The sequence below is a fragment of the Chlorocebus sabaeus genome, chromosome 11, assembly GCF_047675955.1.
Source record: "Chlorocebus sabaeus isolate Y175 chromosome 11, mChlSab1.0.hap1, whole genome shotgun sequence".
NCBI lineage: Eukaryota > Metazoa > Chordata > Mammalia > Primates > Cercopithecidae > Chlorocebus > Chlorocebus sabaeus.
The window spans coordinates 35,129,761-35,153,734 of record NC_132914.1 but is presented as its reverse complement, the minus strand read 5'-3'; the positions used below and the strand labels follow the sequence as shown (position 1 = coordinate 35,153,734).

The 23,974-nt window shown below is 36.3% G+C and overlaps 1 protein-coding gene across 1 annotated transcript in view; it reads left to right on the top strand.

Moving 5' to 3' along the window:
- The window catches only part of CPNE8 (copine 8), a 232,524-nt gene that overhangs the window by 145,637 nt on the left and 62,913 nt on the right, over positions 1-23,974 (top strand). Inside the window, exons 11-13 of the mRNA XM_007968140.3 lie at positions 1,705-1,780; positions 8,165-8,218; positions 9,246-9,307. Of these exons, the coding sequence (XP_007966331.1) occupies positions 1,705-1,780; positions 8,165-8,218; positions 9,246-9,307 (192 nt within the window). The remainder of the gene's footprint in view (positions 1-1,704; positions 1,781-8,164; positions 8,219-9,245; positions 9,308-23,974) is intronic.

Genomic DNA, 23,974 nt, shown 5'->3' with positions numbered 1-23,974 from the left:
TATCACTGGCAAGGTAAAATCACGGCATGACTGTGCTATTGCCCTAAGTGTGTTTGCAAAACTCAGCTGCACCCATTGTGTAGCAGGTACGGAGAGGCATGCTGGGAATCCTGAGATGAAGTTAATACCTTTCTTGCCTTCAAAACATAGGTGAAGAGAGGAAGCACATGAATAGGTGGGTTTAATACACTATAGGAACTGTGATGAGAGATACTGGTTGTTTGCTTGTTTTATGTTTTTGAGAGCAAAAAAGAATGAAGCAGAAAAGGCTTCTTGATGGATATCATAGCTGAGCTGTACAGTAAAAGATAAGTGATATAGGGGAGTCATACCCCAAAAGTAGAGGAGGATGGATAAGTTTGTAGACTGCCCTACAGGTTTCAGGTATAAATGTGACTATGCATAATACCGTTTTCCCACTATTTGGGAATACCGTATTCCCAAAAAATACAAGCATAGAAATGATCCTAATGAACAGATTTTATTCAACAGTTTAATCACATTACTCAAGGACGAAGAGCCATATTACTAGCTATAGTAGTAATCAGTTTCCTCAAAATACCTCTTTAATTCATTCTCTCAGACTTTAAGTAACACATACGTGTAATAAAATGTATGGAAAAATATAGAGATGTAAACAGACACCAGCCAGATAAATGACACTGGAGTAAACTTTATTTTGTAAATGCAGTCAGAGAGCTTGGGACTTATAACATAGAATAATTATTTTAGTTGTGATTACATTAACAGGAAATAGCAAAACAGTATTATTGAATCACAAGGAAATTACTGGTTGTGATTTATTATCAAAGTATTTTTCATCATGTTTCTCTGTTTGTTATACTGCCTTAGCTCCTACAGTCTGTATCTTCTTCTAACATACTACATTTCACCATTGCACTGAATACCAGCATTTTGCACTTATTTCTCAGCAGTATGTTCAACTTAGCACTGGCCATTAACTCAAAGGAATAGAATATGAGTCTGCTCTAAACCACTGAATATTTAGCATGTTTTTTGTAGTTGCACAGGTCAACCTCAGTTGATAAAAGCTTTTTAGTGAGAACTAATACATGTTTACTCAATCCTTACCCCTCCTCCCCTAAACTGAGAAGGCGCCTGAGAACATAGTGATGATTACTTAAAGTGAAGAAATTCTGAATTAACATGTTGTTATTGATAAAATATTTATTAACTATTATTGTAGAAAAAAAGTTGAGTGACTGTTATACATGTTAATATGTTATACCTTTTTAAAATAGCATCCTATTACACTATGGCCATAGGAAAGTTTGAAGATTTTTTAATTATTATATTTAAAAAATATATATCCATAGATATGGACAATAATAAATTTATTAGTGTAGTCTCTAACTTTCATCCTAATTAATCCTTTGAATAACAGGTGATTTAACGGTTTTGAGATATGAGTTATTAAAACTAGTATACCTGTTTGAAATGTTAATATTAGTGGAATAAATTAAACATTTGGATATTAGTAAAATATAATTGTCCAGTATACATAATTTTAGATTAGTGAAGAATGTAGTTATGTGTTAGTCCTTTTAAATATTTTGTAAATTATTAAGTTATATTCATAATAATATCAAGCATTTTTTTCATAATGATTAAACCTTTCCAAAACCTTTAAAATACAATTGACAAATATATGAAAGCTTATGTACCTTTTTCCTTTAATTTTAGTCATGATTTCATTGGAGAATTTACAACAAGCTATAGGGAACTTTCTAGAGGGCAGTCACAATTCAACGTATATGAGGTAAGAGCCATTTTATTTTACCATTGTTTTTCTCTAGAATAAATAAGTCTATGCTTTGAAAGTATGGATTCTGCAAAGCGTAACTGCCAAAGGTTAACTAAGTATCAATGTATGTAAGAATCTTTGAAGTTGTTGAGCAGACATTTTTAGATTCAATAATACTACTACTTCAAGTCACATTTAAATGTTTTTGTTTTTAAATTCTTGTGTATAAAGCATTTTACTTTAAAAAATATAGATATGAGTTTATTGTTTCTTAAGCTTCAGCCTTTATGTTTTGCCTTTTTATCAACCTCCTCTTCCATCCCTTCCTAATAAAGAAGAAGATTAGGCATTTTAGTTGTCAGTATGGCATTATAAAATGAGCTGTGGTCTGCATATATATCTGAGCACCTTCACTACCGTTTAGGTGGAGACTGAAGGGAATGACAAGGTAATATGCAGGCATTAAAGAAATTCAGGTTGTTAAAGCAGAGACATTGTAGTTATTTCTGCCTGAAACCACCGTGCCAGTTAATCACCAAATATGTGTTGAGCATATAGTATGTTCCAGCACTGTTGTTCCTTGAGCTATGGTATCTGTACATTTCCTATAACTTTAAAATTTAATATAGGTGGATACCAAAGGAGAATATCTCAGTATTTAATCAACAGTGGTAATACTTCCCTGCCAGGTTGATGCTAAAATTGGCCTCGGTTAAGTAGAGAGTGGAGAAATCTCCTTCTACCACTTTATTCCAGCCTTCATTTATTCATTCCTGACACAATTTTATTAAGTAGTTTCTACATTTTATGTTCTATGTTTGGCGCTGGGGATACAGAGGTGAGTATAAATTTCAGTGTCTAATGGGAGAGGCAGATATAAAATATGTTTTGTATAGATTGATATGTGCTCTATATAGTAGTATACTTAATGCTCTATGAGATTATTACAGAGGGGCCAAACTCAGCTCTCAAAAAAATTTCTCAGTCAGAGACAAAATAAAGTAATACATTAGTCTATCTGGGTCTTTCAAGGAAATGATATTTAGGCTCTAAACAGGAAATAAGTCATGTAAGACAGCTCGTAATTATGTAAATACCTATTTTGTCTGCCTAACATCAAGGCTGAGGAAGAACACACATGCACACTAGTTCTCCTTGTACTTAGGCATCATCTGCTGCTGGTCAGCATATAATACTCCAGCAATTAACCACTTTTAGTTTCTCTAGCTTTTATAGCATTTTCTCATCATTGGTTTCAGTCAGTCCCCAGACTCTCTTGTCCAATAAAGCTTGCTAAATGACAAGACTGGTGCCATATCTCATGAGATGACAAAGCAGCTTAATAATGTTTATGTGTTCTTAAATACCCTGTAAGGCCGTGACTTCAAATATAAATGTTTTTTTATTATACATATTTTCAAAAGAAGACATCAGTCTGAAGAAAATCTAGGAGACCATTATGAATTATGTACAAGTAATTTTAGGAGTTCAGTGGACAATCTTTGGTCCAATACGTTACAAACTTTATTATCTATACTTGTGCAAGGGATTCAGGTTTATCAAGTAACCAAAAAATTTTTCAGCCATTAGTTCTTCAAATAATTATTTCTGCCACTTTCTCCTTCTCCTCTCTCTTTTTGGTACTACCATTCTACTTACCTTGTTATGCTTAATGGTGTCGCATGGCTCTCTTGGCCTCTGTTTTTTTTCTTTTTTGTTGTTTTGGTTTTTTTCCTTTTTTTGTTGTTTTGGAAACAAAATCTCAATTGACATATCTGCAAAATTACTGATTGAAAGGGTGGCCTGCCCCTCCACACCTGTGGGTGTTTCTCATCAGGTGGAATGAGAGACTTGAGAAAAGAAATGAGGCACAGAGACAAAGTATAGAGAAAGAAAAAGTGGCCCCAGGGGACCAGCGCCCAGCATACAGAGGACCTACGCTGGCAGGGGTCTCTGAGTTCCCTCAGTATTTATTGATCATTATCTTTACCATTGAAAAGAAAAAGGGGAAGTGGCAGGACAATAGGGTCATAGTAGGGAAAAGGTCAGCAGAAAGACATATGAATAAAGATGTCTGTGACATGAATAAGTTTAAGGAAAAGTGCTGTGCCTTGATGTGCATATGCAAACATCTCCATAAACACTTTCAGTGCATAAAGAGCAGCATTGCTGCTAGCATGTCCCACCTCCAGCCCTAAGGCGGTTTTCTCATGTCTCAGTAAATAGAACATACAATCGGGTTTTACACCAAGACATTCCATTGCCCAGGGATGGGCAGGAGACAGATGCCTTTCTCTATCTCAACTGCCAAGAGGCCTTCTTTCCTCTTTTACTAATCCTCCTCAGCACAGACCCTTTACGGGTGTTGACTGAGGGACAATCAGGTCTTTCCTTTCCCAGGAGGCCATATTTCAGACTATCACGTGGGGAGAAACCTTGGACAATACCTAGCTTTCCTAGGCAGAGGTCCCTGCGACCTTCCGCATTGTTTGTGTCCCTGGGTACTTGAGATTAAGAGAATGGTAATGACTTTTAACAAGCATACTGCCTTCAGGCACTTGTTTAACAAAGCACACCCTGCACAGCCCAAAATCCACTAAACCTTGAGTCACCACAGTACGTCTCTGCAAAGACAGAGTTGGGGGTAGGGTTACAGATTAACAGCATCTCAAGGCAGAAGAATTTTTCTTAGTACAGAACAAAATGGAGTCTCTTATGTCTACTTCTTTCTACATAGACACAGTAACAGTCTGTTCTCTCTTTCTTTTCCCCACAACTGATTATTTATTCTGCCAGCTCAAATGTTCCGTCAAACTCTTCTGGTGAATTTTTCGTTTCAGTTGTACTTTACAAGTTGAGAATTCTTACTTGGTTCCTTTTTATATAATTTTGATCCATTTTTGATATTTTCTATTGGGTAAGGAATTGTTTCATACTTTAATCCTTTAGACTTGATTTCCTTCTTTCAATATATTTATAATAGCTGAGCTAAAGATTTTGTTTAATGAATCCCATATCTGCACGTCCCCAGGGACAATTTCTGTCAACTTCTTTCTTCTATGAATAGAAAAGTATGGGTCATACTTTCCTGTTTCTTTGCATACCTTATTTTTGTTGTTGTTGAATGCTGGGAACTTTAAATAATGTAATGCAGCACAGTGGGAATCGGATTCTCTACCTTCTCCAAGGTTTGTGTTTTTTGCTCTTTGTTTAGTGATTTTCATGGACTAATTGTATAAAATTATTCTTTGTTGTGTGGGCTACTGAAGTCTTTGCTTGGTTAGCTCCGTGGACAGCAAATGTTTTGACAGAGATGTGTGTACATTTGGACATTCCTTATATGCTCCAACGACGTAAAATCCTGCCTTAGCTTTCAGTTGTTTGAGCAGAGATTTGTGGTTGAACGGAGAAAAGAATTCCCTAGATCTTTCCTGGGCATGTGTACACCCCTTCAAAGGGCATAGGCTTCTAGATTTCCAGCAATATACCAGAGCTTTTAAAAGCCCCCTCTAAACATCTCATTCCTTCGATCTTCCTTTTTGGTTTTTGAGTTAGCCTCTTACTTGCCCCAGATTATATCATCACCTCCAGGAGATATGCTATTGTTAAACACCTGCCACTGTCTGCTTTCAACAAATGTCCTGGAGATAGGGCATTTCCCTCTGAGCAGGCTTTGAGTTAAGTCAGATAACCACAAGCCCAAGCCCTATGAATGGAGCTTTTCCAGAAAGCTTCCATATAAGTCAGTTAATGACAATTCTCTAGAAAAGACACTTTTTTTAAAGTTTTGTTTTTAATTGACACATGTTAATTATAAATGTTAATGGTGTACAGTGTGGTGTTTCAGTACATATATACATTGTGTAATGATCAAATCAGGGTAATTATCATATTCGTTACCTCAAACACTTTTTGAAGAACTTCATATCCATTCCGTCCCCTCCAGTGGCTTTTAGACTGTTGGTTTACACGGCTACTGTAGTTGCTAGGCTGACGATTTTCAATGCTACTACATACAGAGCTGGGAAAAGTAGGTTTAGAGTAAAGCAAGTTAAAATGACATAGTGAGATTTACTCTTTTTCTTGAATGAGTGATCACTGATTGTTGCAAGCCTTTGATTAATTTCCAGATTCATGAAAAAATTTGATTTTGACGATTTTTGCTAGTGTTCTCATTGTCTTTATGGATGAGCAACTTTTCAGAGAGCCTTACTCCATCATTCTAAAGTAACTTCCGTAGTTCATTATTTAGTTTTAGAAGTGACAAATGCTACTATGTTAATATATTATATAACTTTATTATTGTTATATCAGATGTATTATTGGCGATTGAAATGGCCCTATATGATTAAATGAAAACATCTTTATGCAATTAAATTTAATTATGTAATTTAAAACCAAGTTATAAGGTAATTTTTCTATGATAATAGTATATTATGATGTGCTGACAGCAAAAAGACACATATGAACTGAAAGACGCTTATGAAATTCTACTAAAAAGTTACTCCTAAAATTTAGGAAAAACCTCTTCTAAACCAAAGGCATAATGCCAGATGAATGATTTTTAGGTAGAAAAATACTGAAATACAGTTTTTCAAGAAAAATGTATTGCTGAACTTTTTATTTTCAAACTTTTGATTGAATTAATTTTATTCACTGATTTCCTATATATTGTTCAGAGTGCTGTGTTCCTCAAATTATCTGGAAGAATTGAGGAATTCTTCAAACCCCGAGATCAAACATTACCTTTCTCCTCCAAACAACCTGCTCCATATTTAATAGTATAACCATTGAACCATCTGAAAAATGTGTGATCTTGCCAATGATGCTCAATATCCTTACTGTTGCATGTTTTCCTATAGAATGTGTTCAGTAAGGGCTTTCTGAAATACACAGTAAATAATACATGGAATGAATGAATGACCAATTTCTCCTTTAGATTTTCTACTTAAATCTGAAAAATGTACTTTATTCTGTTTTCTTAGTTTTTTGTGTTTTTTTGTTTTTTTTTTTTTTTTTTTTTTGAGCCGTTTTCAATGGGGCTTCCTTATTTAATGATTCATTACTTCTTGCATAGAAAATTTAAAATAGGACCCTAACTGTTGCCTTCATTTTCTCACCTTACAACTCTATCCTGTAGACCAAGGGTCCCCAACCCTCAGAATGCAGACTAGTACAGGCCTGTGGACTTTTAGGAATTGGGCCACACAGCAGGAGGTGAGCCGAAAGCAAGGGAGCATTACCACCTGAGCTTTGCCTCCTGTGTTCTCCTTATAAGAATCTAATGCCTGATGATCTGAGGTAGAACAGTTATCATCCCGAAACCATCCTCCCCACCCCCATCCGTGGGAAAACTTTCTTCCATGAAACCAGTCCCTGGTGCCAAAAATGTTGGGGACTGCTGCTATAGACCTATTATATCATTCTCCTGTTTAAACATCAACTAAATAACATCCAAACTCCCTGGCCTAGGATTAAGGATCTCCTTAACATGGCCTCAGCTTATTTTTTCAGATTCACTTCTCATCTGGTTGTGTGGGTTCTGTGCCCCAGCCAACCTGGATCAGTTGCCTGTTTTTCTTTCTAGAATGGTGTGTTTATTTTTTTTTTAATTGAAGCCTTAGTTTAAATTAATAAATTATGGTTCAAATAATACTTATTCATAAACTATTTCATCTTCTTTTCCCTGTCAAATGCTTTCTCTGTATTTTGGATTGAGATGATTTGAAGAAGTCTCTCTTCAGGCAATTATGTATTACATTTATCCTATTAGATTGGCAGGTGTTATTTATCATAATATTCCCTATATCTCCTAATGTCTTATGAAATATAGAAGTACAACCTTGGTTACTCAACCTTATTTACTCAAATAGTCAAAAAACCAATCTTATGTCTACAAACCAGACCTTTACCAATTATTATGTAGCATGGGTAACTGGTGGAAATTACCACCATTATAAAGAAATAGTTAAGTTAATAGATCCTTTAAATATTCACACATTGGATGATTTGCTATGTTAGTGTATTTAATTTTTAAAGTTATGTCACTTGAATATACTTTTCTTTAACAACCCATCATTTTTCTATAAAGCAATAATTAGTTAGGACATTAGATGTTAAAAGCCTCTATCATATCAAGAACGTGACTATAGTTATGGGTAATCAATATGTACAGGTGAGAAGAATATTACAGACAAAACATTTTTTAAGATAGTCAGTATTAACTTTTGTAGAGAAGTTTTTGCTGAATGATCGTCCAAAGTCATACTGAAAGCATTTGTAAATGCATACATGCATAAGAAGTGAAGGCAGCAGGTTAAACTACACATTTTTAAAACTTCAATATAAAAATTCAGTATAAACCGTAACACATTTTAATTGTTTTATCTGCTTTTTAAGGTGGTGAATCCCAAAAAGAAAGGAAAAAAGAAAAAATATAGTAATTCCGGAACAGTAAGTCAAATTTTATGTTATTTATTAAAGATTAAAATAAATGAATAAGCATATATGTAGATGGCATCTTTAATCCTACTGGAAGCAATTAAACTGAGCTGTGTTTCACTCAGGGTTTTAATATGAGTGAACACAATAGAAAAATCAGCTTCCCAGGGGACTGATTGTAATGAAGAATACCTTATAGAAGGTATTGACTTGGCTTCTTGCAGATAATCCTAGGGGGACTGCAAGGCCTCTGAGAGAGGCTGAAGTCTTGTTATGAACTCTTCGTTCAGTGGAATCTGAGTGTAATGAATCAGGCAGACATAAAAAACACAAGTGGTAGTAAGAAATACTATACCCTTTACAGGCTAAACTTAACAACTGTGACTCATTTCGTGGGATGTGTATGTGCTCATTCAAAAAAGTTGTCATTAAAATTGACAACTCTGTGGAAATGATGTACTAAATCAGTACAGAAGATGCAAAGATGTATCAAAAATTATAAAAAATCAGTGTCATCCTATTTTAAGAAAAAAATACTGCAGTTTTTTTTCTTAAGATTAACTTTTTTGGGGAGAAGCAAAATCTAAGTTTTCTCTCAGTTTTCTTTCAAAGATCTCTATAAAGCAAGACAGTTAAAATATTAGATGAGCTCATTACAAAACCATGACTGAAAACACACATTTCCTCTTGAAGGCTTTGTTCACTGATTTTGGTTTTTTGGTTTTAACCATTTTCCAACTCCTTTTCATCTTTCCTTTTATCTAAAATGGGAAGTAACACAATGTCCTTGTAGATAATTTTCTTGTTGTTCTTCAATGGAAGTAAACTGGTCATAGAAAGACATTGGTTAATTTTTTTGGTCCCTTTCCTTCAGATAATTTTAAATGTAAGAACAATCAGTCCTTGCAGATGTTAATAAAAAATAATGTCTTTAGTGATTTTCAAAATGCAAAGAAATATGATTTTCTCTCTAATAGTTAGAAAAGTCTATTTGGGGTCGCAAACAACTAGAAGGTAATTCTGTCTTTTTCTTTTTCAGGTAACTTTACTCTCTTTCTTGGTAGAAACAGAAGTTTCATTCCTTGACTACATTAAGGGAGGGTAAGTCATTTTCTGGAATTGTTTTGTTGCTTAGGCATTCCGTAAAATTTGTATAACAAGTGCTACCACGAGGTACCTGGCACCGAAATGATCACCTTTATTATATTTTGGTGGCAAGTCTATTATAATTCTGTTTCAGATATAAAGTAAAAAATGTGCATACCTAGAGCTATTACTTTTGGGGCAAACCGTAACTTTTCTTTAACCAAGAGAAAATATTGTATGATTAATAGTTGTAAATAATGGCTATTATGTGCACTTTCATAGGATGTTTTTGTTTGCTTAACACATAGGACATTGTACATGCACTATTCATTATTTGTAATATAGGTGTAAAGCTTCAGGACCTGATTTAAATATACTAGGTTAAGAATATTAAAGGAATGTGCCTTGTCGTAAAATCAGAATGCAGAAATGGATGGTGTAGTCATTTATTCAGTCCTACAGCTCTCAGACAGGAATACATTTCAGGAAAAAAACTAGTTGTACCATTTTTGAAACTTTTCAAAACCCAGACAGATCCTGTGTTGGTAATGTACTGTTAGTTCTTATACCCTTGTAAACAGGGAAGTATTTTCAGTTTTGCTTCTCATTTTAACCTATTTCTTCCTTTTCTTAACCTGACCAAGCATCCCCTGTATTAGTCTGTTCTCACACTGCTATAAAGAAACTACCCCAAACTGGGTAATTTATAAAGGCAAGAGGTTTAATTGACTCACAGTGCCGCATGTCTGGGGAGGCCTCAGGAGACTTATAATCATGGCGGATGACCGGTGGTACAGGGGAAGCAAGGCATGTCTTACATGGCAGTAGGCGAGAGAGCGCATGTGAAGGAGGACCTGTCAGACACTTCTAAAACCATCAGATCTCATGTGAACTCACTCACTATCCTGAGAGCAGCATGGGGGAAACTGCCCCCATGATCCAATCACCTCCCACCAGATCCTTCTCTCGACACATGGGGATTGTGGGGATTACAATTTGAGATGAGATTTGGGTGGGGACGCAGAGTCAGACCATATCATCCCCAGAGATTTAAAACAAGCATTCATTGTCTTGCAGTATAAAATGTCTACATATTCTATTTTCCTTCACCTTGTATTTTCAATATGCAAAAGTGGAGCAAAGCAAATTTGAATGTGTTTAGTAACTTCATGATGAATATCACTCATATAAACCTCTTTCTAATTATGATTCAGCAACTGCCCCCCGCCCCATGAATACTCACTGATAGAATGTCCTCAGGTTGAAAAGGGGATGAAGGAATGGGGGTACCAAGGGAACAAAGATAGCTTCACAAAACCCAGAGAGCTTGCCTCTTGTTGCTCTTAGTTAAGGATACAAAGCAAACAAACAAACAAAGTACCTACTTAAATGAGTACTCTTTGCTACATACAGTCATCCAAAATGCAAAGTGGCTGCACAGACTGAGAAGCAACAATGGTTGTTTCAATAAAGTACAAAGTAGAAGAAAAAGTTTGCCAACTCTTAGTATTCCAATGTCTGTGCCTATTTTTATTTTTAGAAGATAGAAAAATAGGATGTTGAATTTGTCATAAAAATATATTCCTGTAAAAACTCCTTAGTAGTAGTAGGTAATAGTGTTACAGGATCTTTGGGGTGTTGCTTTTTCTGGCGTGAAACCTCTGGCTGGCGGTGCCTTTTCCTGAGTTTGCTCAGGCCTGCTGGGCTCGTTCCATCCACTTGGCCTAGCAGGCTGCACTTTTCTCACACTACCAGCCTGGGTCTCATGCCTGCCAAGGGTGTATCAGGCATGGAGTGGCGAGGGGTGTGTGAGCATGGGATCCAGCCACTGTGCAGTCTGACATGGTGGCTGCTGCAGCAGGGCGGGCATCTACGGGTGCTGGCACAGGTGCCAGCTCTCTGTGAGGCTGTGGCTGGACCAGACACACCACAAGCAGCTTCCCTGGTGGCACCTGGAAAGCTTGAAGATGGTAGGCACTGCAGGACCCCAAAAAGGAAGTCACAGCCTTGGCTGAGGGAGCTCCCAGGTCTGGGCTCCCTGAGGGGCCACAGCTATTCTATCCTTCTCTATGCCTGCAACATGGTGAGCAGTGGGTATGTTTCAACCCTGTTTGTGTTGTAGTTCATTTAGCTCCGCTATTGGGCAGGTCCCACGTTCTTCTCTTGCGACCAGGAAGAATGAGATATGCAGAGAAGTGAAGGGTGAGCCGAGATGAAGAGGAGTTTTATTGAGCAATAGAACAGCTCACAGGACACCCACAGGGGGTAGCTCCTTTTTTGCAACCAGGCCATTCCTACTATTTAGCTCCTAGCAGAGCTAGGACCCTGGAGTGGGAAGCTCCTCTCTTCAGGCAGGTTGTCCTATCATCTGCCCAGCTCTCAATGGATAGGAGGCCTTGGAATAGGTTGCTCTTCTCTGCAGGCAGGCCCTCTCATCATCCCCCCAGCTCCGAGCAGAGAGAAGGCCCTAGAGTGGGTTGCTCCTTTCTGCAGCTGACAGTCCTGATGTCCCTGCAGGTCTCTGAAGTGCTCAGCAGAAAGGAGGCCCTAGAGCAGGTAGCATCCATCCCCTCGGCCCAGGAATCTGTCTGCCTCCTGCTGCTGTTCTTGGCACCTGGGCTCAGCCCTGACTTTGCTCCAAGATTAGAGAGGAAGCGAACAGCAGGGAGAAGCCAGGCAGTGGGAGGAGGCACTTCTCAGCCTGTGAGGGCAGGGGCCCTTCCTGGGTCCCCAAGGGTACAGGGATGCCTGAGTTTGCAGCTACAGTCTGGGCAACTGCAGCTGTGTGGGGAAATGGGAGGGGGCGGCTCCTGCCTGCTTCATGGAACAGAAGTGGCCTGGGAGTCCCGGGTCTGTAGCCATGGCTTGGACGGCTACAGTTTCCCCACTGGTGCTCCTGCCCCTACTCAGAAAAGGTGGAGATCCCACTTGTCCCTGGCTCCCGCATGCTCCCTGGAGCATGCAGCCCTGGCTACACCTCCTTGCTGCAGCCAGCATGCTGGCAGCGTAAGGCTGTCTTGAGCAGCTGCTGCCATCAATAGTTGATAAAGAAATAAGGTAAGTAAATGGACATCCCTTAGCACCTTCTTTACAACTTAAAAAAAAATTACTTGATATATCTGGTTATATTTTACATATAGAAATACTGATTTGTGGTATTGAAATGTTATAAATTTCTTTCAGTTTTTGTCTTGTTTTCTTTGTTTTGCTTTGTGATCATGTGAAGAGTATGTATGTGTATATATAACAGATATCCAGTACGTTTGGTCAGCAGTGCAAATCTAGCAATATTTGGGTGTGAGTCTATCAGTATAAAACATTTCAGAATCTGGTACCAATAAATCACTTTTATTGTTTGTTCTCAAACTCCTGTTGAAAATTCTTAGGGCTAATCAGAGCAAATGGGTTTCTACAGTACCTAGAGCAATGGCAGTCTTAACTCTATCACGCTGTCGTATTTTTCTGTTGCTTACAAACCTTAGGATTCTTTTTCTTAGCTACACGCTTCCTACTTACAGCTCTGCCCGTGCAGGAAGAAATGCTAGTTTTTCTATAAGTGGAGCCCCAACTTACGGGGTACAGTTTGCTCCAATCCTGGATTCTTGAGGCTTTTACAAGAACCAAGTTCTGATTTACAAATGGGGCCTGGGGAAATATAGTTTAAGTTTCACTACATAATTAATCTAACTAGACCTAAAATAATTTCTATAAAACTGTGTTATTTGAAAAGGACATGAAAAAATATTATTTGCATACATTCCATTTTTATACAAAGATATATTATAAATGTATGTAATATCCTTAAAATGTATTACAGTTATACATTTAATTATTATTCACTATAATATATAATGTTTATAAGTAAAATACAGAGGTATTAACTTATTCTTTTGGATAGTGAAATCCAAATCAACAAGCAATAATAATCATCGTATTATGTATCTTTAAATGTATTTATATATCTTTGCCCTGAAGGACTTCTTAAAAGCAATTGGCACAATTTCTTTCCTTTTTTTTTTTTTTTTTCCCCAAGACAGTCTTAACTCTGTCACCCAGACTGGCAACACTGCAACCTCTGCTTCCTGGATTCAAGCAGTCCTCATGCCTCAGCCTCCCGAGTAGCTAGCTGGGATTACAGACTTGTGCCACCGCGCCCAACTAATTTTTGCATTTTTAGTAGAGAGGGGTTTCGTTATGTTGGCCATGCTGGTCTTGAACTCCTGGCCTCAAGTGATCTGCCCTCCTCAGCTTCCCAAAGTGCTGAAATTATAGGCATGAGCCACCACACCCAGCCAAATTGAGCACAAATTTAAAATTTGACTTTTATGGTAAAGAGATCTAGCTTGGTCATGACACCCTTGTGTTATACAGTGACAGGCAAATCATTTAACATATCTACACTTTAATTTCCTGTAGTTCACATGAATTGGATATTCTGAAGTTCGTTTGTAAAAGGATATAATTCAATTCTATCTTCCAGCTCTTCCATGACCTTAATGACATCTTATTTATTTTTTCTTCACTCTGAAATCATTGTTTGCATTTTGACAGAAGGCTTACTCTAACCTATCGACTTACTCTCAGGTGTAATTTTTGTATGATAATAGCTAACATCTGCTATTACTATTTTTTATAATCATGGGATCACACTATGTACAATACACTGCATTGTATGTTTTGATTATTAAATATATTGTGTGTATATGCTAGTATGTCGTTACTACCTTTTTGTAAACAGTTTTCCATTATATGATTGTACATCATTTAATTTAAAAATTTCCTGTTAATACATGCTTTAGTGACATGCATATTTTATTATAAACAAAGCTGCAACATACATACATGGTACTTGGCATTTTATGCACTTCATTAGTGCACTTGTGTATAGATATGCTAGCATATCTGTAGAGTTCCTTCCTAGAAATAATGTTATTGAATTTAATGATATATGTATTTCACAATTTGTTAGATATTTCTAAATTGTATTGCTAAAAGACTCTAAGAATTTATACTCCCCAAATCTATGCAGGATGTTTACCATATCCTTACCTTTTCTGAATAGTGCCCCTCCTTTTTCATTTTCATTAATTTAATAGATATAAGTCCTTGTCAGTTTTCATCTGTAAAACCTTTTTATCAGCTATTTTCATGTTTTCTGTAAAAGCTCATGTCAAACCAGCTGTGTCTTTGGAAACAGATCTTTAAGAATTTTTTGTCTTCTGCTCCTTCTTCCCCCACTTCCACCATAAAGGACTGTGTATTTTCAAAGGAAGAAAAAACACAGAAAGATAGCTTGGAGCTACATTCCTTAGAGCTACATTCCTTTTTTAACAAGTCAGCTAAACATCTGCAATATTCACACCTTGGTCTTTGATCCCGCTCCTCTTCAGCATGTCTCAGGGGAGACTCTTCTTAAGTTAGCTCATCTGGCCTTTATGCCCTCTGATGACATTGCAAAAGAATAAAATAAACAAACACTTCGGGCTATCATCAACCAAACCACCCAAATTAATATATTGGAGGGCATATTTATTAGTACATTTGAAGATCTGTGGAATTATCAAGGTTAGCTTTTTTTAAAAAAAGATACCCTTCCATAATACATAATAAGTATGATATATCAAGGTAATTGGAACAAATTGCTGAATTTAATTTGTTTTTTATAATGAATCATAGTAATTCCTCACTTTTAACTTAAAATACCAAGATAAGAGCACTGATTACTGCATTTGTGGATGGTTTTGTTGCTGACTTAAGGTGGCATCATCAATTCAGGGACCTTTTTTTTTTCCTGGCTTCAAGGCTTATTTCTTTATAATTTTGGGGGGGTACAGGTGGATTTTGGTTATATGGTTAAGTTCTTTAGTGGTGATTTTTGAGATTTTAGTGCACTTGTCAGCTGAGGAATATACAGTGTACCCAATACGTAGTCTGTAATCCCTCACCTCCCTCCCAACCTTCACCCCTCAAATCTCCAAAGTCCATTGTATCACTCTTATGCCTTTGCGTTCTCATAGCTTAGCTTCTGCATATAAGTGAAAACATAGGATAGTTGGTTTTCCATTCCTGAGTTACTTTACTTAGAATGATGACCTCCACCTGCACCCAATTTGCTGCAAAATACATTATTTTGTTCCTTTTAATAACTAAGTAGTATTCCATGGTGTGTGTGTATATATATATATATATATATATCACTTTCTTTGTTTACTTGTTGGTCGATGGGCACATAGGTTGGTTCCATATATTTGTAATTGCAAATTGTGCTGCTATAAACATGTATGTGCAAGTGTTTTTTTCATATAATGACTTCTTTTCTTCTTTGTAGATACCCAGTAGTGGGATTGCTGAATGAAATGGTGGTTCTACTTTTAGTTCTTTAAGGAATCTCCGTACTGTTTTCCATAGTGGTTGTACTAATTTGCTTTCCCACCAGCAGTACAAAAGTGTTCCCTTTTCACCACATCCATGCTAACATCTATTGTTTTTTGACTTTTTAATTATGACTATTCTTGCTAGAATACGGTGGTATCTCATTGTGGGTTTAATTTGCATTTCTCTGATAATTAGTGATGTTGAGCATTTTTTCATACATTTGTTGACTGTTTGGATATCTTCTTTTGAGAACAGTCTATTCATGTCCTTTCCTCATTTTTTGATGGGGTCATTGTTTTTTTCTTGCTGATTGGTTTGCATTCCTCATAGATTCTGGACACTAGTCCTTTGTCAGATTCATCGTTTGCATATATTTTCTCCCACTGGGTGGGTTGTCTGTTTACTCTGCTGATTATTTCTTTGGCAGTACAGAAGCTTTTTGTTTAATTAGGTCTGATTTGTTTACTTTTGTTTTTGTTGCATTTGGTTTTGGGTTCTTAGTCATGAATTCTTTGCCTAAGCCAATGTCCAGAGAGTTTTTCTGATGTTATCTTCTGGAATTCTTACGGTTCAGGTCTTTAATTTAAGTCTTTGATCCATCTTGAGTTGATTTTTGTATTAGGTGAGAAATGGAGATTCAGTTCCATTCTTCTACATGTGGCTTGCCAGTTTTCCCAGTATCATTTATTTAATAGGGTGTTCTTTTCCCAGTTTTTATTTTTGTGTACTTTGTTAAAGATCAGTTAGTTGGATCTGACTTTACATGTGGGTTCTCTATTCTGGTCCTTGATCTGTGTGCCTACTTTTTACCAGTACCATACTGTTTTAGCAACTATAGCCTCGTAGTATAATTTGAAGTCAGGTGATGTGATGCCTTCAGATTTGTTCTTTTTGCTTAGTGTTTATTTAACTATGTGAGTGGGTTCTTTAGTTCCATATGATTTTTAGGATTGTTTTAACTCATTCTGTCAAAATGTTGCTGGTATTGAAGGGAATTGCATTTGAGTCTGTAGATTGCTTTGGGCAATATGGTCATTTCACAATATTGATTCCTTCCATCCATGAGCATGGGATGTGTTTCCATTTATTTGTGTCATCTATTATTTCTTTCAGCAGTGTTTTGTAGTTTTTCTTGTAGAGATCCTTTACTTCCTTGCTTAAGTATATTCCTAGGTATTTTATTTTATTTCTTTTTTGCAGCTGTTGTAAAAGGGATTGAGTTCTTGATTTGATTCTCAGTTTGTCATTGTTGGTGTATAGCAGTGCTACTGAGTTGTATACATTGATTTTGTAACCCGAGACTTTACTGAATTCATTTATCAGATCTAGGAGCTTTGTAGATGAGTTTTTAGGGATTTCTAGAGATGCAGTCATATCAGTGGCAAACAGCAACAGTTTGACTTCCTCTTTTCCAATTTGGATGCACTTTATTTCTTTCTTTTGTCTGATTGTTCTGGGTAGGACTTCTAATACTATGTTGAATAGAAGTGGTGAAAGTGGGCATTATTGTCTTGATCCAGTTCTCAGGGGGAATGCTTTCAACTTTTCCCTATTCAGTATGGTTTTGGCTGTGGGCTTGTTATATATGACTTTTATTACTTTGAGGTAAGTCCTTGGTATGCTTATTTTGTTGAGGGATTTTTATCCTAAAGGAATGCTGAATTTAATTAAATGCCTTTTCTGCATCTATTGAGATGATCATATGTTTTTATAAATTCTGTTTATGTGATGTATCACACTTATTGACTTATGTATGTTAAACTATCCTTGCATCAATCTGGGGGCCTAATTACCATAACCTTTCCACTGTCGGGTTATGCTCATGTTGAATCTGAATTGACAGGCAAAATTTGAAGTCATCAAAAGGGTGAAACATTATGATGTAAGATATCATTAACAACAATTATATTGATTTTATAGCTAGCTCTGATTAATCCAAATACTTAGTTGAGTTTTCCTGAATTTATTTTGTCCTCTACATTAATTTTATACAGTATTTCTCTTAGACCAGATTCAAGGGAGCATGGGGATAGAGAAAGAGTGTGAAACAGGCAGCTGTTGTGAACTGTTTAGCAATTGTGCTGAGAGTCAAACATTAGAATTAAACTCACAGAAAGAACTTATTGAATTGCAGTTTAAAATTTTATCTCTTCTTGTTTCTTCTCACAAAAAAATAAGGGAATCGAAAATTATAAAAATGTTAAGTTGGTTTTTTACTGGTGAATCCAATTAGAAATTATGCAGAGTTAAGATAAAACATATTTAACTACTAAACAAAATTGTTTTCATAGCCTTTTAATATCTTTTCCTTCAAAGGAACTTCTTTTTAGGCCTGGTTCTTAGTATTCAATATTATACACTTCCATTAGTTTAGTTATTATTGATGTAGGTATTTACATGAAAATACAAGCTTGATTGTTTGTGAAACCAGGTTGTTAGTTTGCTACTTTTCATTCATTGTCTCAATCCCTAAAATAGTGTGTTTAGCTGCAGTAGACAGATTTATGGATTCAGGTACACAGTGAGCAGATGAGACAGATGCATTCTAAATCAACCAAAATCCAATTTTTATTCAAATATTCTCTGAAATACAAATCTAATTTTTAGATTTTTTTTTATAAGCAGTGCCATGTTTTTTTCTGGAGTATGAGATACATTCTATGATTTGAAATAGTAAAAAGTTGTATTTTCTAAACAGAAGAATAATATTCATGAAGGGGCTTTGTTATAACATGATAAACACTGATGGTCTCTTCTGGATTATTGACCTTGGTGTCGTCATTTTTAATCATACTCTGTACTTTTATCCTGTAGTTATTTTATTCCTCTTTATTTATTAAAAATAGTTTTAGATATTAAAATTTGAATACAATTGTCTACCTAAAATGTTTATTTAGTAATCTCTAACCTTTGACATTGAATACTTCAATTATCATTAATAAGGACAATGTCATATTCCTTTCAAATTACATACTGTTAAGAAATCTAAGATAATTTCTTAGGTAGCATCATTATTATTTCAGTTATTATTATTTGTGAATTGGGTTTATTCACTTTTACAGACTTGTAGAATACATACTTCCATATTCCCAGCAGCTCACACTAAGTATCTGAAGACAGAATCATAAATTTCAATTTGCTTCTTTTGCCTTTTAGTCCTCTATGTCTCTCAAGTGTTATGACACTTCACTTCCCCATCACCTTAACTCAGAAACAAATATCTACAAAGTTTCCCACATCTCTTTGATTGGCAGATGACGGGGGAAAACAGATCACAAACTTCGTTGCACACTGAGTCCCTGCTAAGCCACTAGAATTTCATGTCAACATGAAATCCTGGTCTATGCTTTTATCAGAAAATTGAGTGTGTTAGAAACTTGGAGGTCTACAGACTGTCATTTTTTTCCTTTGAAGAAAGGCCAAACTCTAATCCAGCCAGTCCAGGTGAGCTTATACTAATTTTCCTGGGTATCATTTTAATTGTTTATTTGTGTGATTTGTTTGTTCAAAGAGATGTAGTTTTAAAATATTTTTGTAGGTCTGAACACAGAGTGGCCATTGAGTAAGTACAGACTAATTAACCATTTGGAGCATGATTTTCTACCCTTTTTTTCTTCCAAATTTCTTAGCAAAATTAAAACATAATGAAAAAATATAACTTTAAATACAGAGTGTGACAAACTGGAATACAAACCCTCACATCTGTCTCTCTCAGACCTTATCAATTTGCGATCTTACTCTCTCCACGAGTCATACAGCAATCATCAGATAAAACAGATGGACCAGGTTTTCTGGAATAAGAAAACATGCTTTTGTATTGCCTCTACTAGAATTTGTCTCAGCTGAACTCTATATCTTCATTGTAGTTACTTGGAGGAAAGGCAAAATCAAGATTAGAAGCACAAACTGCTTTTTCTTCATATCTTAAGAGAAAGGGAGTATGAGAGAAGGTAATAGGAGAGAGAGTAAGTGGACAGGAACTTCTAGGAAAGAAATTCAGTAAGGAATAAATGTTTGGGAAAAAGTCAGCCCAATTGCAAAGAAGTGGTTGCAGATAATTGAGGCATTGTATAGTAGTGGCAAAGAATTTGGGTTCTGGCATTAATTGTACAGTTCAGATCCTGCATCTGCCTCTTGCTAGCATAACCTGTTTTGATTTCTGTGAAACAGGAATATAAATAACAATGCCTATTTCATAGAATGGCTGTGAGGGTTAACTAAATTTCATATAGTTAACACTAAATGCTAGCTATTAATTTTATGAAAAATCTCAAAGTTCTAATATGTCTAAGCTCATCATATTGTTGTCATCATATTGTTGTAGTAATTGCCCTGGTTATGAGAGACATGAAGAAAAAAGTATGTATTCAAATTTACAAAGCCAGTGAAAATCACTTTCTTACAGTTCATTTCTGTTTGAGGATAACCCCAGGATACTTCTTTCAGTCCAGACAGCCCTGTTCACTCCAACCAAAACTCAACCCTAAATCTAAACCTTGTTTGAAAAATTTTTTAAAAGCACTATCTACCTATCATAAGCTAATCTTAAAGACTAAAGTGGGCTTCTTGATACTACTTATTGTAGAGGCTAGTTGAGTATCAGTAAGTTCCTTCATCAACAGGCCCCATACAGATTTTTTTTTTTTTTTACTTAAAAATACTTGAACAATTGAAATAATTCTGTAAAACATTTAACTTAGTTTTATAAAATTGGTGGCAGGCTGGGCATGATGGCTCACGCCTGTAATCCCAGCACTTTGAGAGGCTGAGGCAGGTGAATCTCTTGAGCCCAGGAGTGTGAGACTAGCCTGGGCAATATAATGTGCCCGCATCTCCATAAAAATTAAAAAATATAATAGTTGGGTGTGGCGGCACATGTGTGTTCTCCCAGCTACTCAGTGGGCTAAGGTGCAGGGATTGTTAAACCCAAGAGGTTGAGGCTGCTGTGAGCCATGATGATGCTACTGACGTGCAGTCAGCCTGGCAACAGAACGAGACCTCTTCTTAAAAAAAAAAAAAAAAAAAAAAAAGTGTCATTGCATTGGATATGTTGCTTCAGGGAGCACATCTTGCCAGAACATGCAACACTATAAAGTTTTTTTTCCGTTAATCCAATTTCTTATTCAAAAATGAAATATACATGTCTAGGATTTTTTATAATGCTTTTTGTTGTGGCACCCAAGTACTTTCATTTATCAAATTAGTGGAAAGGTAAACCCTGCGGTGCTGAGTAGGGTTAAATCTAATAAAAACAAAGCCATTCTGCCGTCTATAAATATTTTCACATGGAACATTATTATATCGAAACTGAACTCATCTAAAGTAAGATCTAGAAAACAAACTTTTAGGAATATTAAGAAGACTGTCATAAACATTGATTTGGTTAAGGTTTGATTCTCATTTTTGTACATTTAAAATGTATACTTGGGCTGGGCACAGTGGGTCACGCCTGTAATCCCAGCACTTTGAGAGGCCGAGGTGGGCGGATCACCTGAGGTCGGGAGTTTGAGACCAGCCTGACTAACATGGAGAAACCCCGTCTCTACTAAAAATACAAAAATTCACCAGGCGTGGTGGTGCATGCTTGTAATCCCAGCTACTTGGGAGGCTGAGGCAGGAGAATCGCTTGAACCCGGGAGGCAGAGGTCGCAGTGAGCCGAGATTGTGCCATTGCACTCCAGCCTGGGCAGCAAGAGCAAAACTCCATCTGGAAAAAAAAAATGTATACTTGGAAAGCTTAGAGATGTCTAGTTACATACTTTGTGATTTCGTTGCCAGTTTATGTTATGCTGCAGATAAGTTTTTTCAGAGTCCTCCATTTCAAAGTCAAAGGAAACTCTTCAGGTATGTCTCATCATCAGGGCTAGCACTAATCTTGCCAACTATTGACACTCTGTTGGTATTGGGCAGTTTCATAGCTACGTTGCTTGGTTACAGTGTGCACTTTTAGCCACACACAGTGAAAACTAAAATAACTGAGTGATGCAACAGCAATGAATTTTTGCAAAACTATTATTAATACTAGAAAAACAACTTTACATCTTTCCCTCCTGATGATGTGCCAATAGTTTTCTCTTTAAACATATAACTTTTCTTTGAAACTTAGAAACTTTTGTAGGAACAAAATTTTATCATCTATATCTGTGAAATTATTCTTTTATAAACAACACACTTTGCTATTTCTAAAATAGTTTCATGGTTGAGGGCAATTAAAAGGTTGGGGGCTGGGAGTAGGAGAAACAGAAATACATAAAAACAGTAGCTCACCAAAGGCAGGAGGTAGTAGGGTGGGAAAAAGTTTGTCACTGACATTGCTTGGAATTGCTAGTGTATGGTGATATTAAAATGTAGTTTGCATATGCACATGATATATTACTATATTTAAGTTCTGTACAGACAGTGTACCCCTCTACTGCCTATACTGGTTGGAGCTTCATTGCCCCACCCTTGATACATCACTAACCCACATTACAGGAAGGACTAATGAAAGATAAATTTATGTTAATATAAAGAAGGAACTCTCTTCTGACCCAACAGAGAAGAGGATTATTGTGAAGCAGGAGAAAATGGCATGGGTTACTCAAGGAATTCGTCTTCCAGCATGTACAGTATTTGCTATGTGCAAGTACTTTAGAGTTTTATTTCTAACATTTAGAAGTCTCCTTCAAAGTGGTTGTTACCTATCTATCATGAGAAAACTGAGACCCAGAGAGTTGATAGTTTTGCAAAGACTCACAGCTAGCTAGCTAGTGGTGATTCTGGGATTCAAACTCCAGTCTATATGACTCAAGAGTTCACTATCTTCCTACTAGGCAGGCATTACCTCTCTGGCACCTACCTCATTTTAAATGGGATTTTGATGGACAGTGCTTACATTTTCGGTTTGGGGTTATTTTGTTAGCGTATTTTGATTATGTCACATATATTTTCTAACTATTGGTTAGAAAAAAGATTAGCAATTTTGCATACCTTTTTGATAAGGTGTTCTTGAATTGCACGAAGATAAGCTAGCCTCCTTGTGAAGTTGTATTTTGGAGTAGTATTATTGTGTGAAAAAATATAGAAATCAATCTTCAAAGTCTAGAGAAATTAGAAAGTTTTGTTGATTTGTAAAAACTGGATTCAGTGAGAATGAAGAATAAAAAGTTGAGGAATCATATCTCTTGTCTCCAGTTATTTTTTTTTTTTACTGTTACTTTTGACATTTCACTGATCCCCAGGAATCCAGAGTGCGTGAAGGAAAGAAAGGATAGAAAATAAGGCAAAAGTCAAAGTTTACAATTACTTCATGCAGTAGAATTTTGTTTGAGGAAGTACCTAGGTAACACCTAATAAGGTTAGATCATAAATTCATAGTGCAGTTTTGGGTTGGGCAGGTTGGGACCTTATTAGTGGGGGTGAAGGAAAGGAAATCTGACATGGGAGGGTCAGATACTGAGAAATAACCCGAACCTCTGGTAGACCCAGAAATTTGATAAGCTTTATACAATCCAGTATTCAAAGAAGTATGCTAAACTCAGGTTCTGAAAAACTAGTATCAGTAATCGTGATAATAATGAATCAACTACTTAATGGGCCTTCTAAAGGACAGGTGCTTTTATGGTCCTCACAGCAACAATCCAAGGAAGGTTTTATAATTCTTTACAAGTGAGCTGCAGAAGGTCGAATAGTTTTCTCAAGGTCGCATGAATCATAAGTGAAGGTATTTATATCTGAATTGCATTTGTGCATCTCAAAACCTGCCCTCATTCTAGGATATCTTACTTGGCAAGATCTTAATTCACTGAGTAGTTCATGGGCATGGGATGCTAGAATTTTGAAGATGCAGCAAAGTTTGGAATCAGGCATCTGTCTGCATTGTCATTCAGGTAGTTGAACCACTTTTAAGAAAAGCAAGAAGATAAGACAGAAAAGGGCTCAGAGTTTAGCCCATGGTGAAAGAAGGTCAAGAAGGGTTAGGTTGGATGACAATGTTTGAGGCAAGTGCACCAGGGCTTCAGGACGTGTTCCATAACCAAAGTGTGAACTAGAATGCATATTGGTAAATCAAGGCAGAAGCATAGTCCTGGTACCAACATGGAAAGAATGAGAGGAATATTACTGTTGGATGGGCATCCCAACTACATTTTTGAGTTCTAGATACCAACAGCTAGTGGATCTGAATCTGTTTGTCAAGATTAATTTAAAGAGGAGTGGGAGAAATTCATTGTATAATTTACAAAGTTCGCTTTGTGCAACTGAACCAGATTTGAAATTGGTAAGAAAGGAAAACAAGCCTTCTGCACATCCCCATCATAGTTTTGTTAG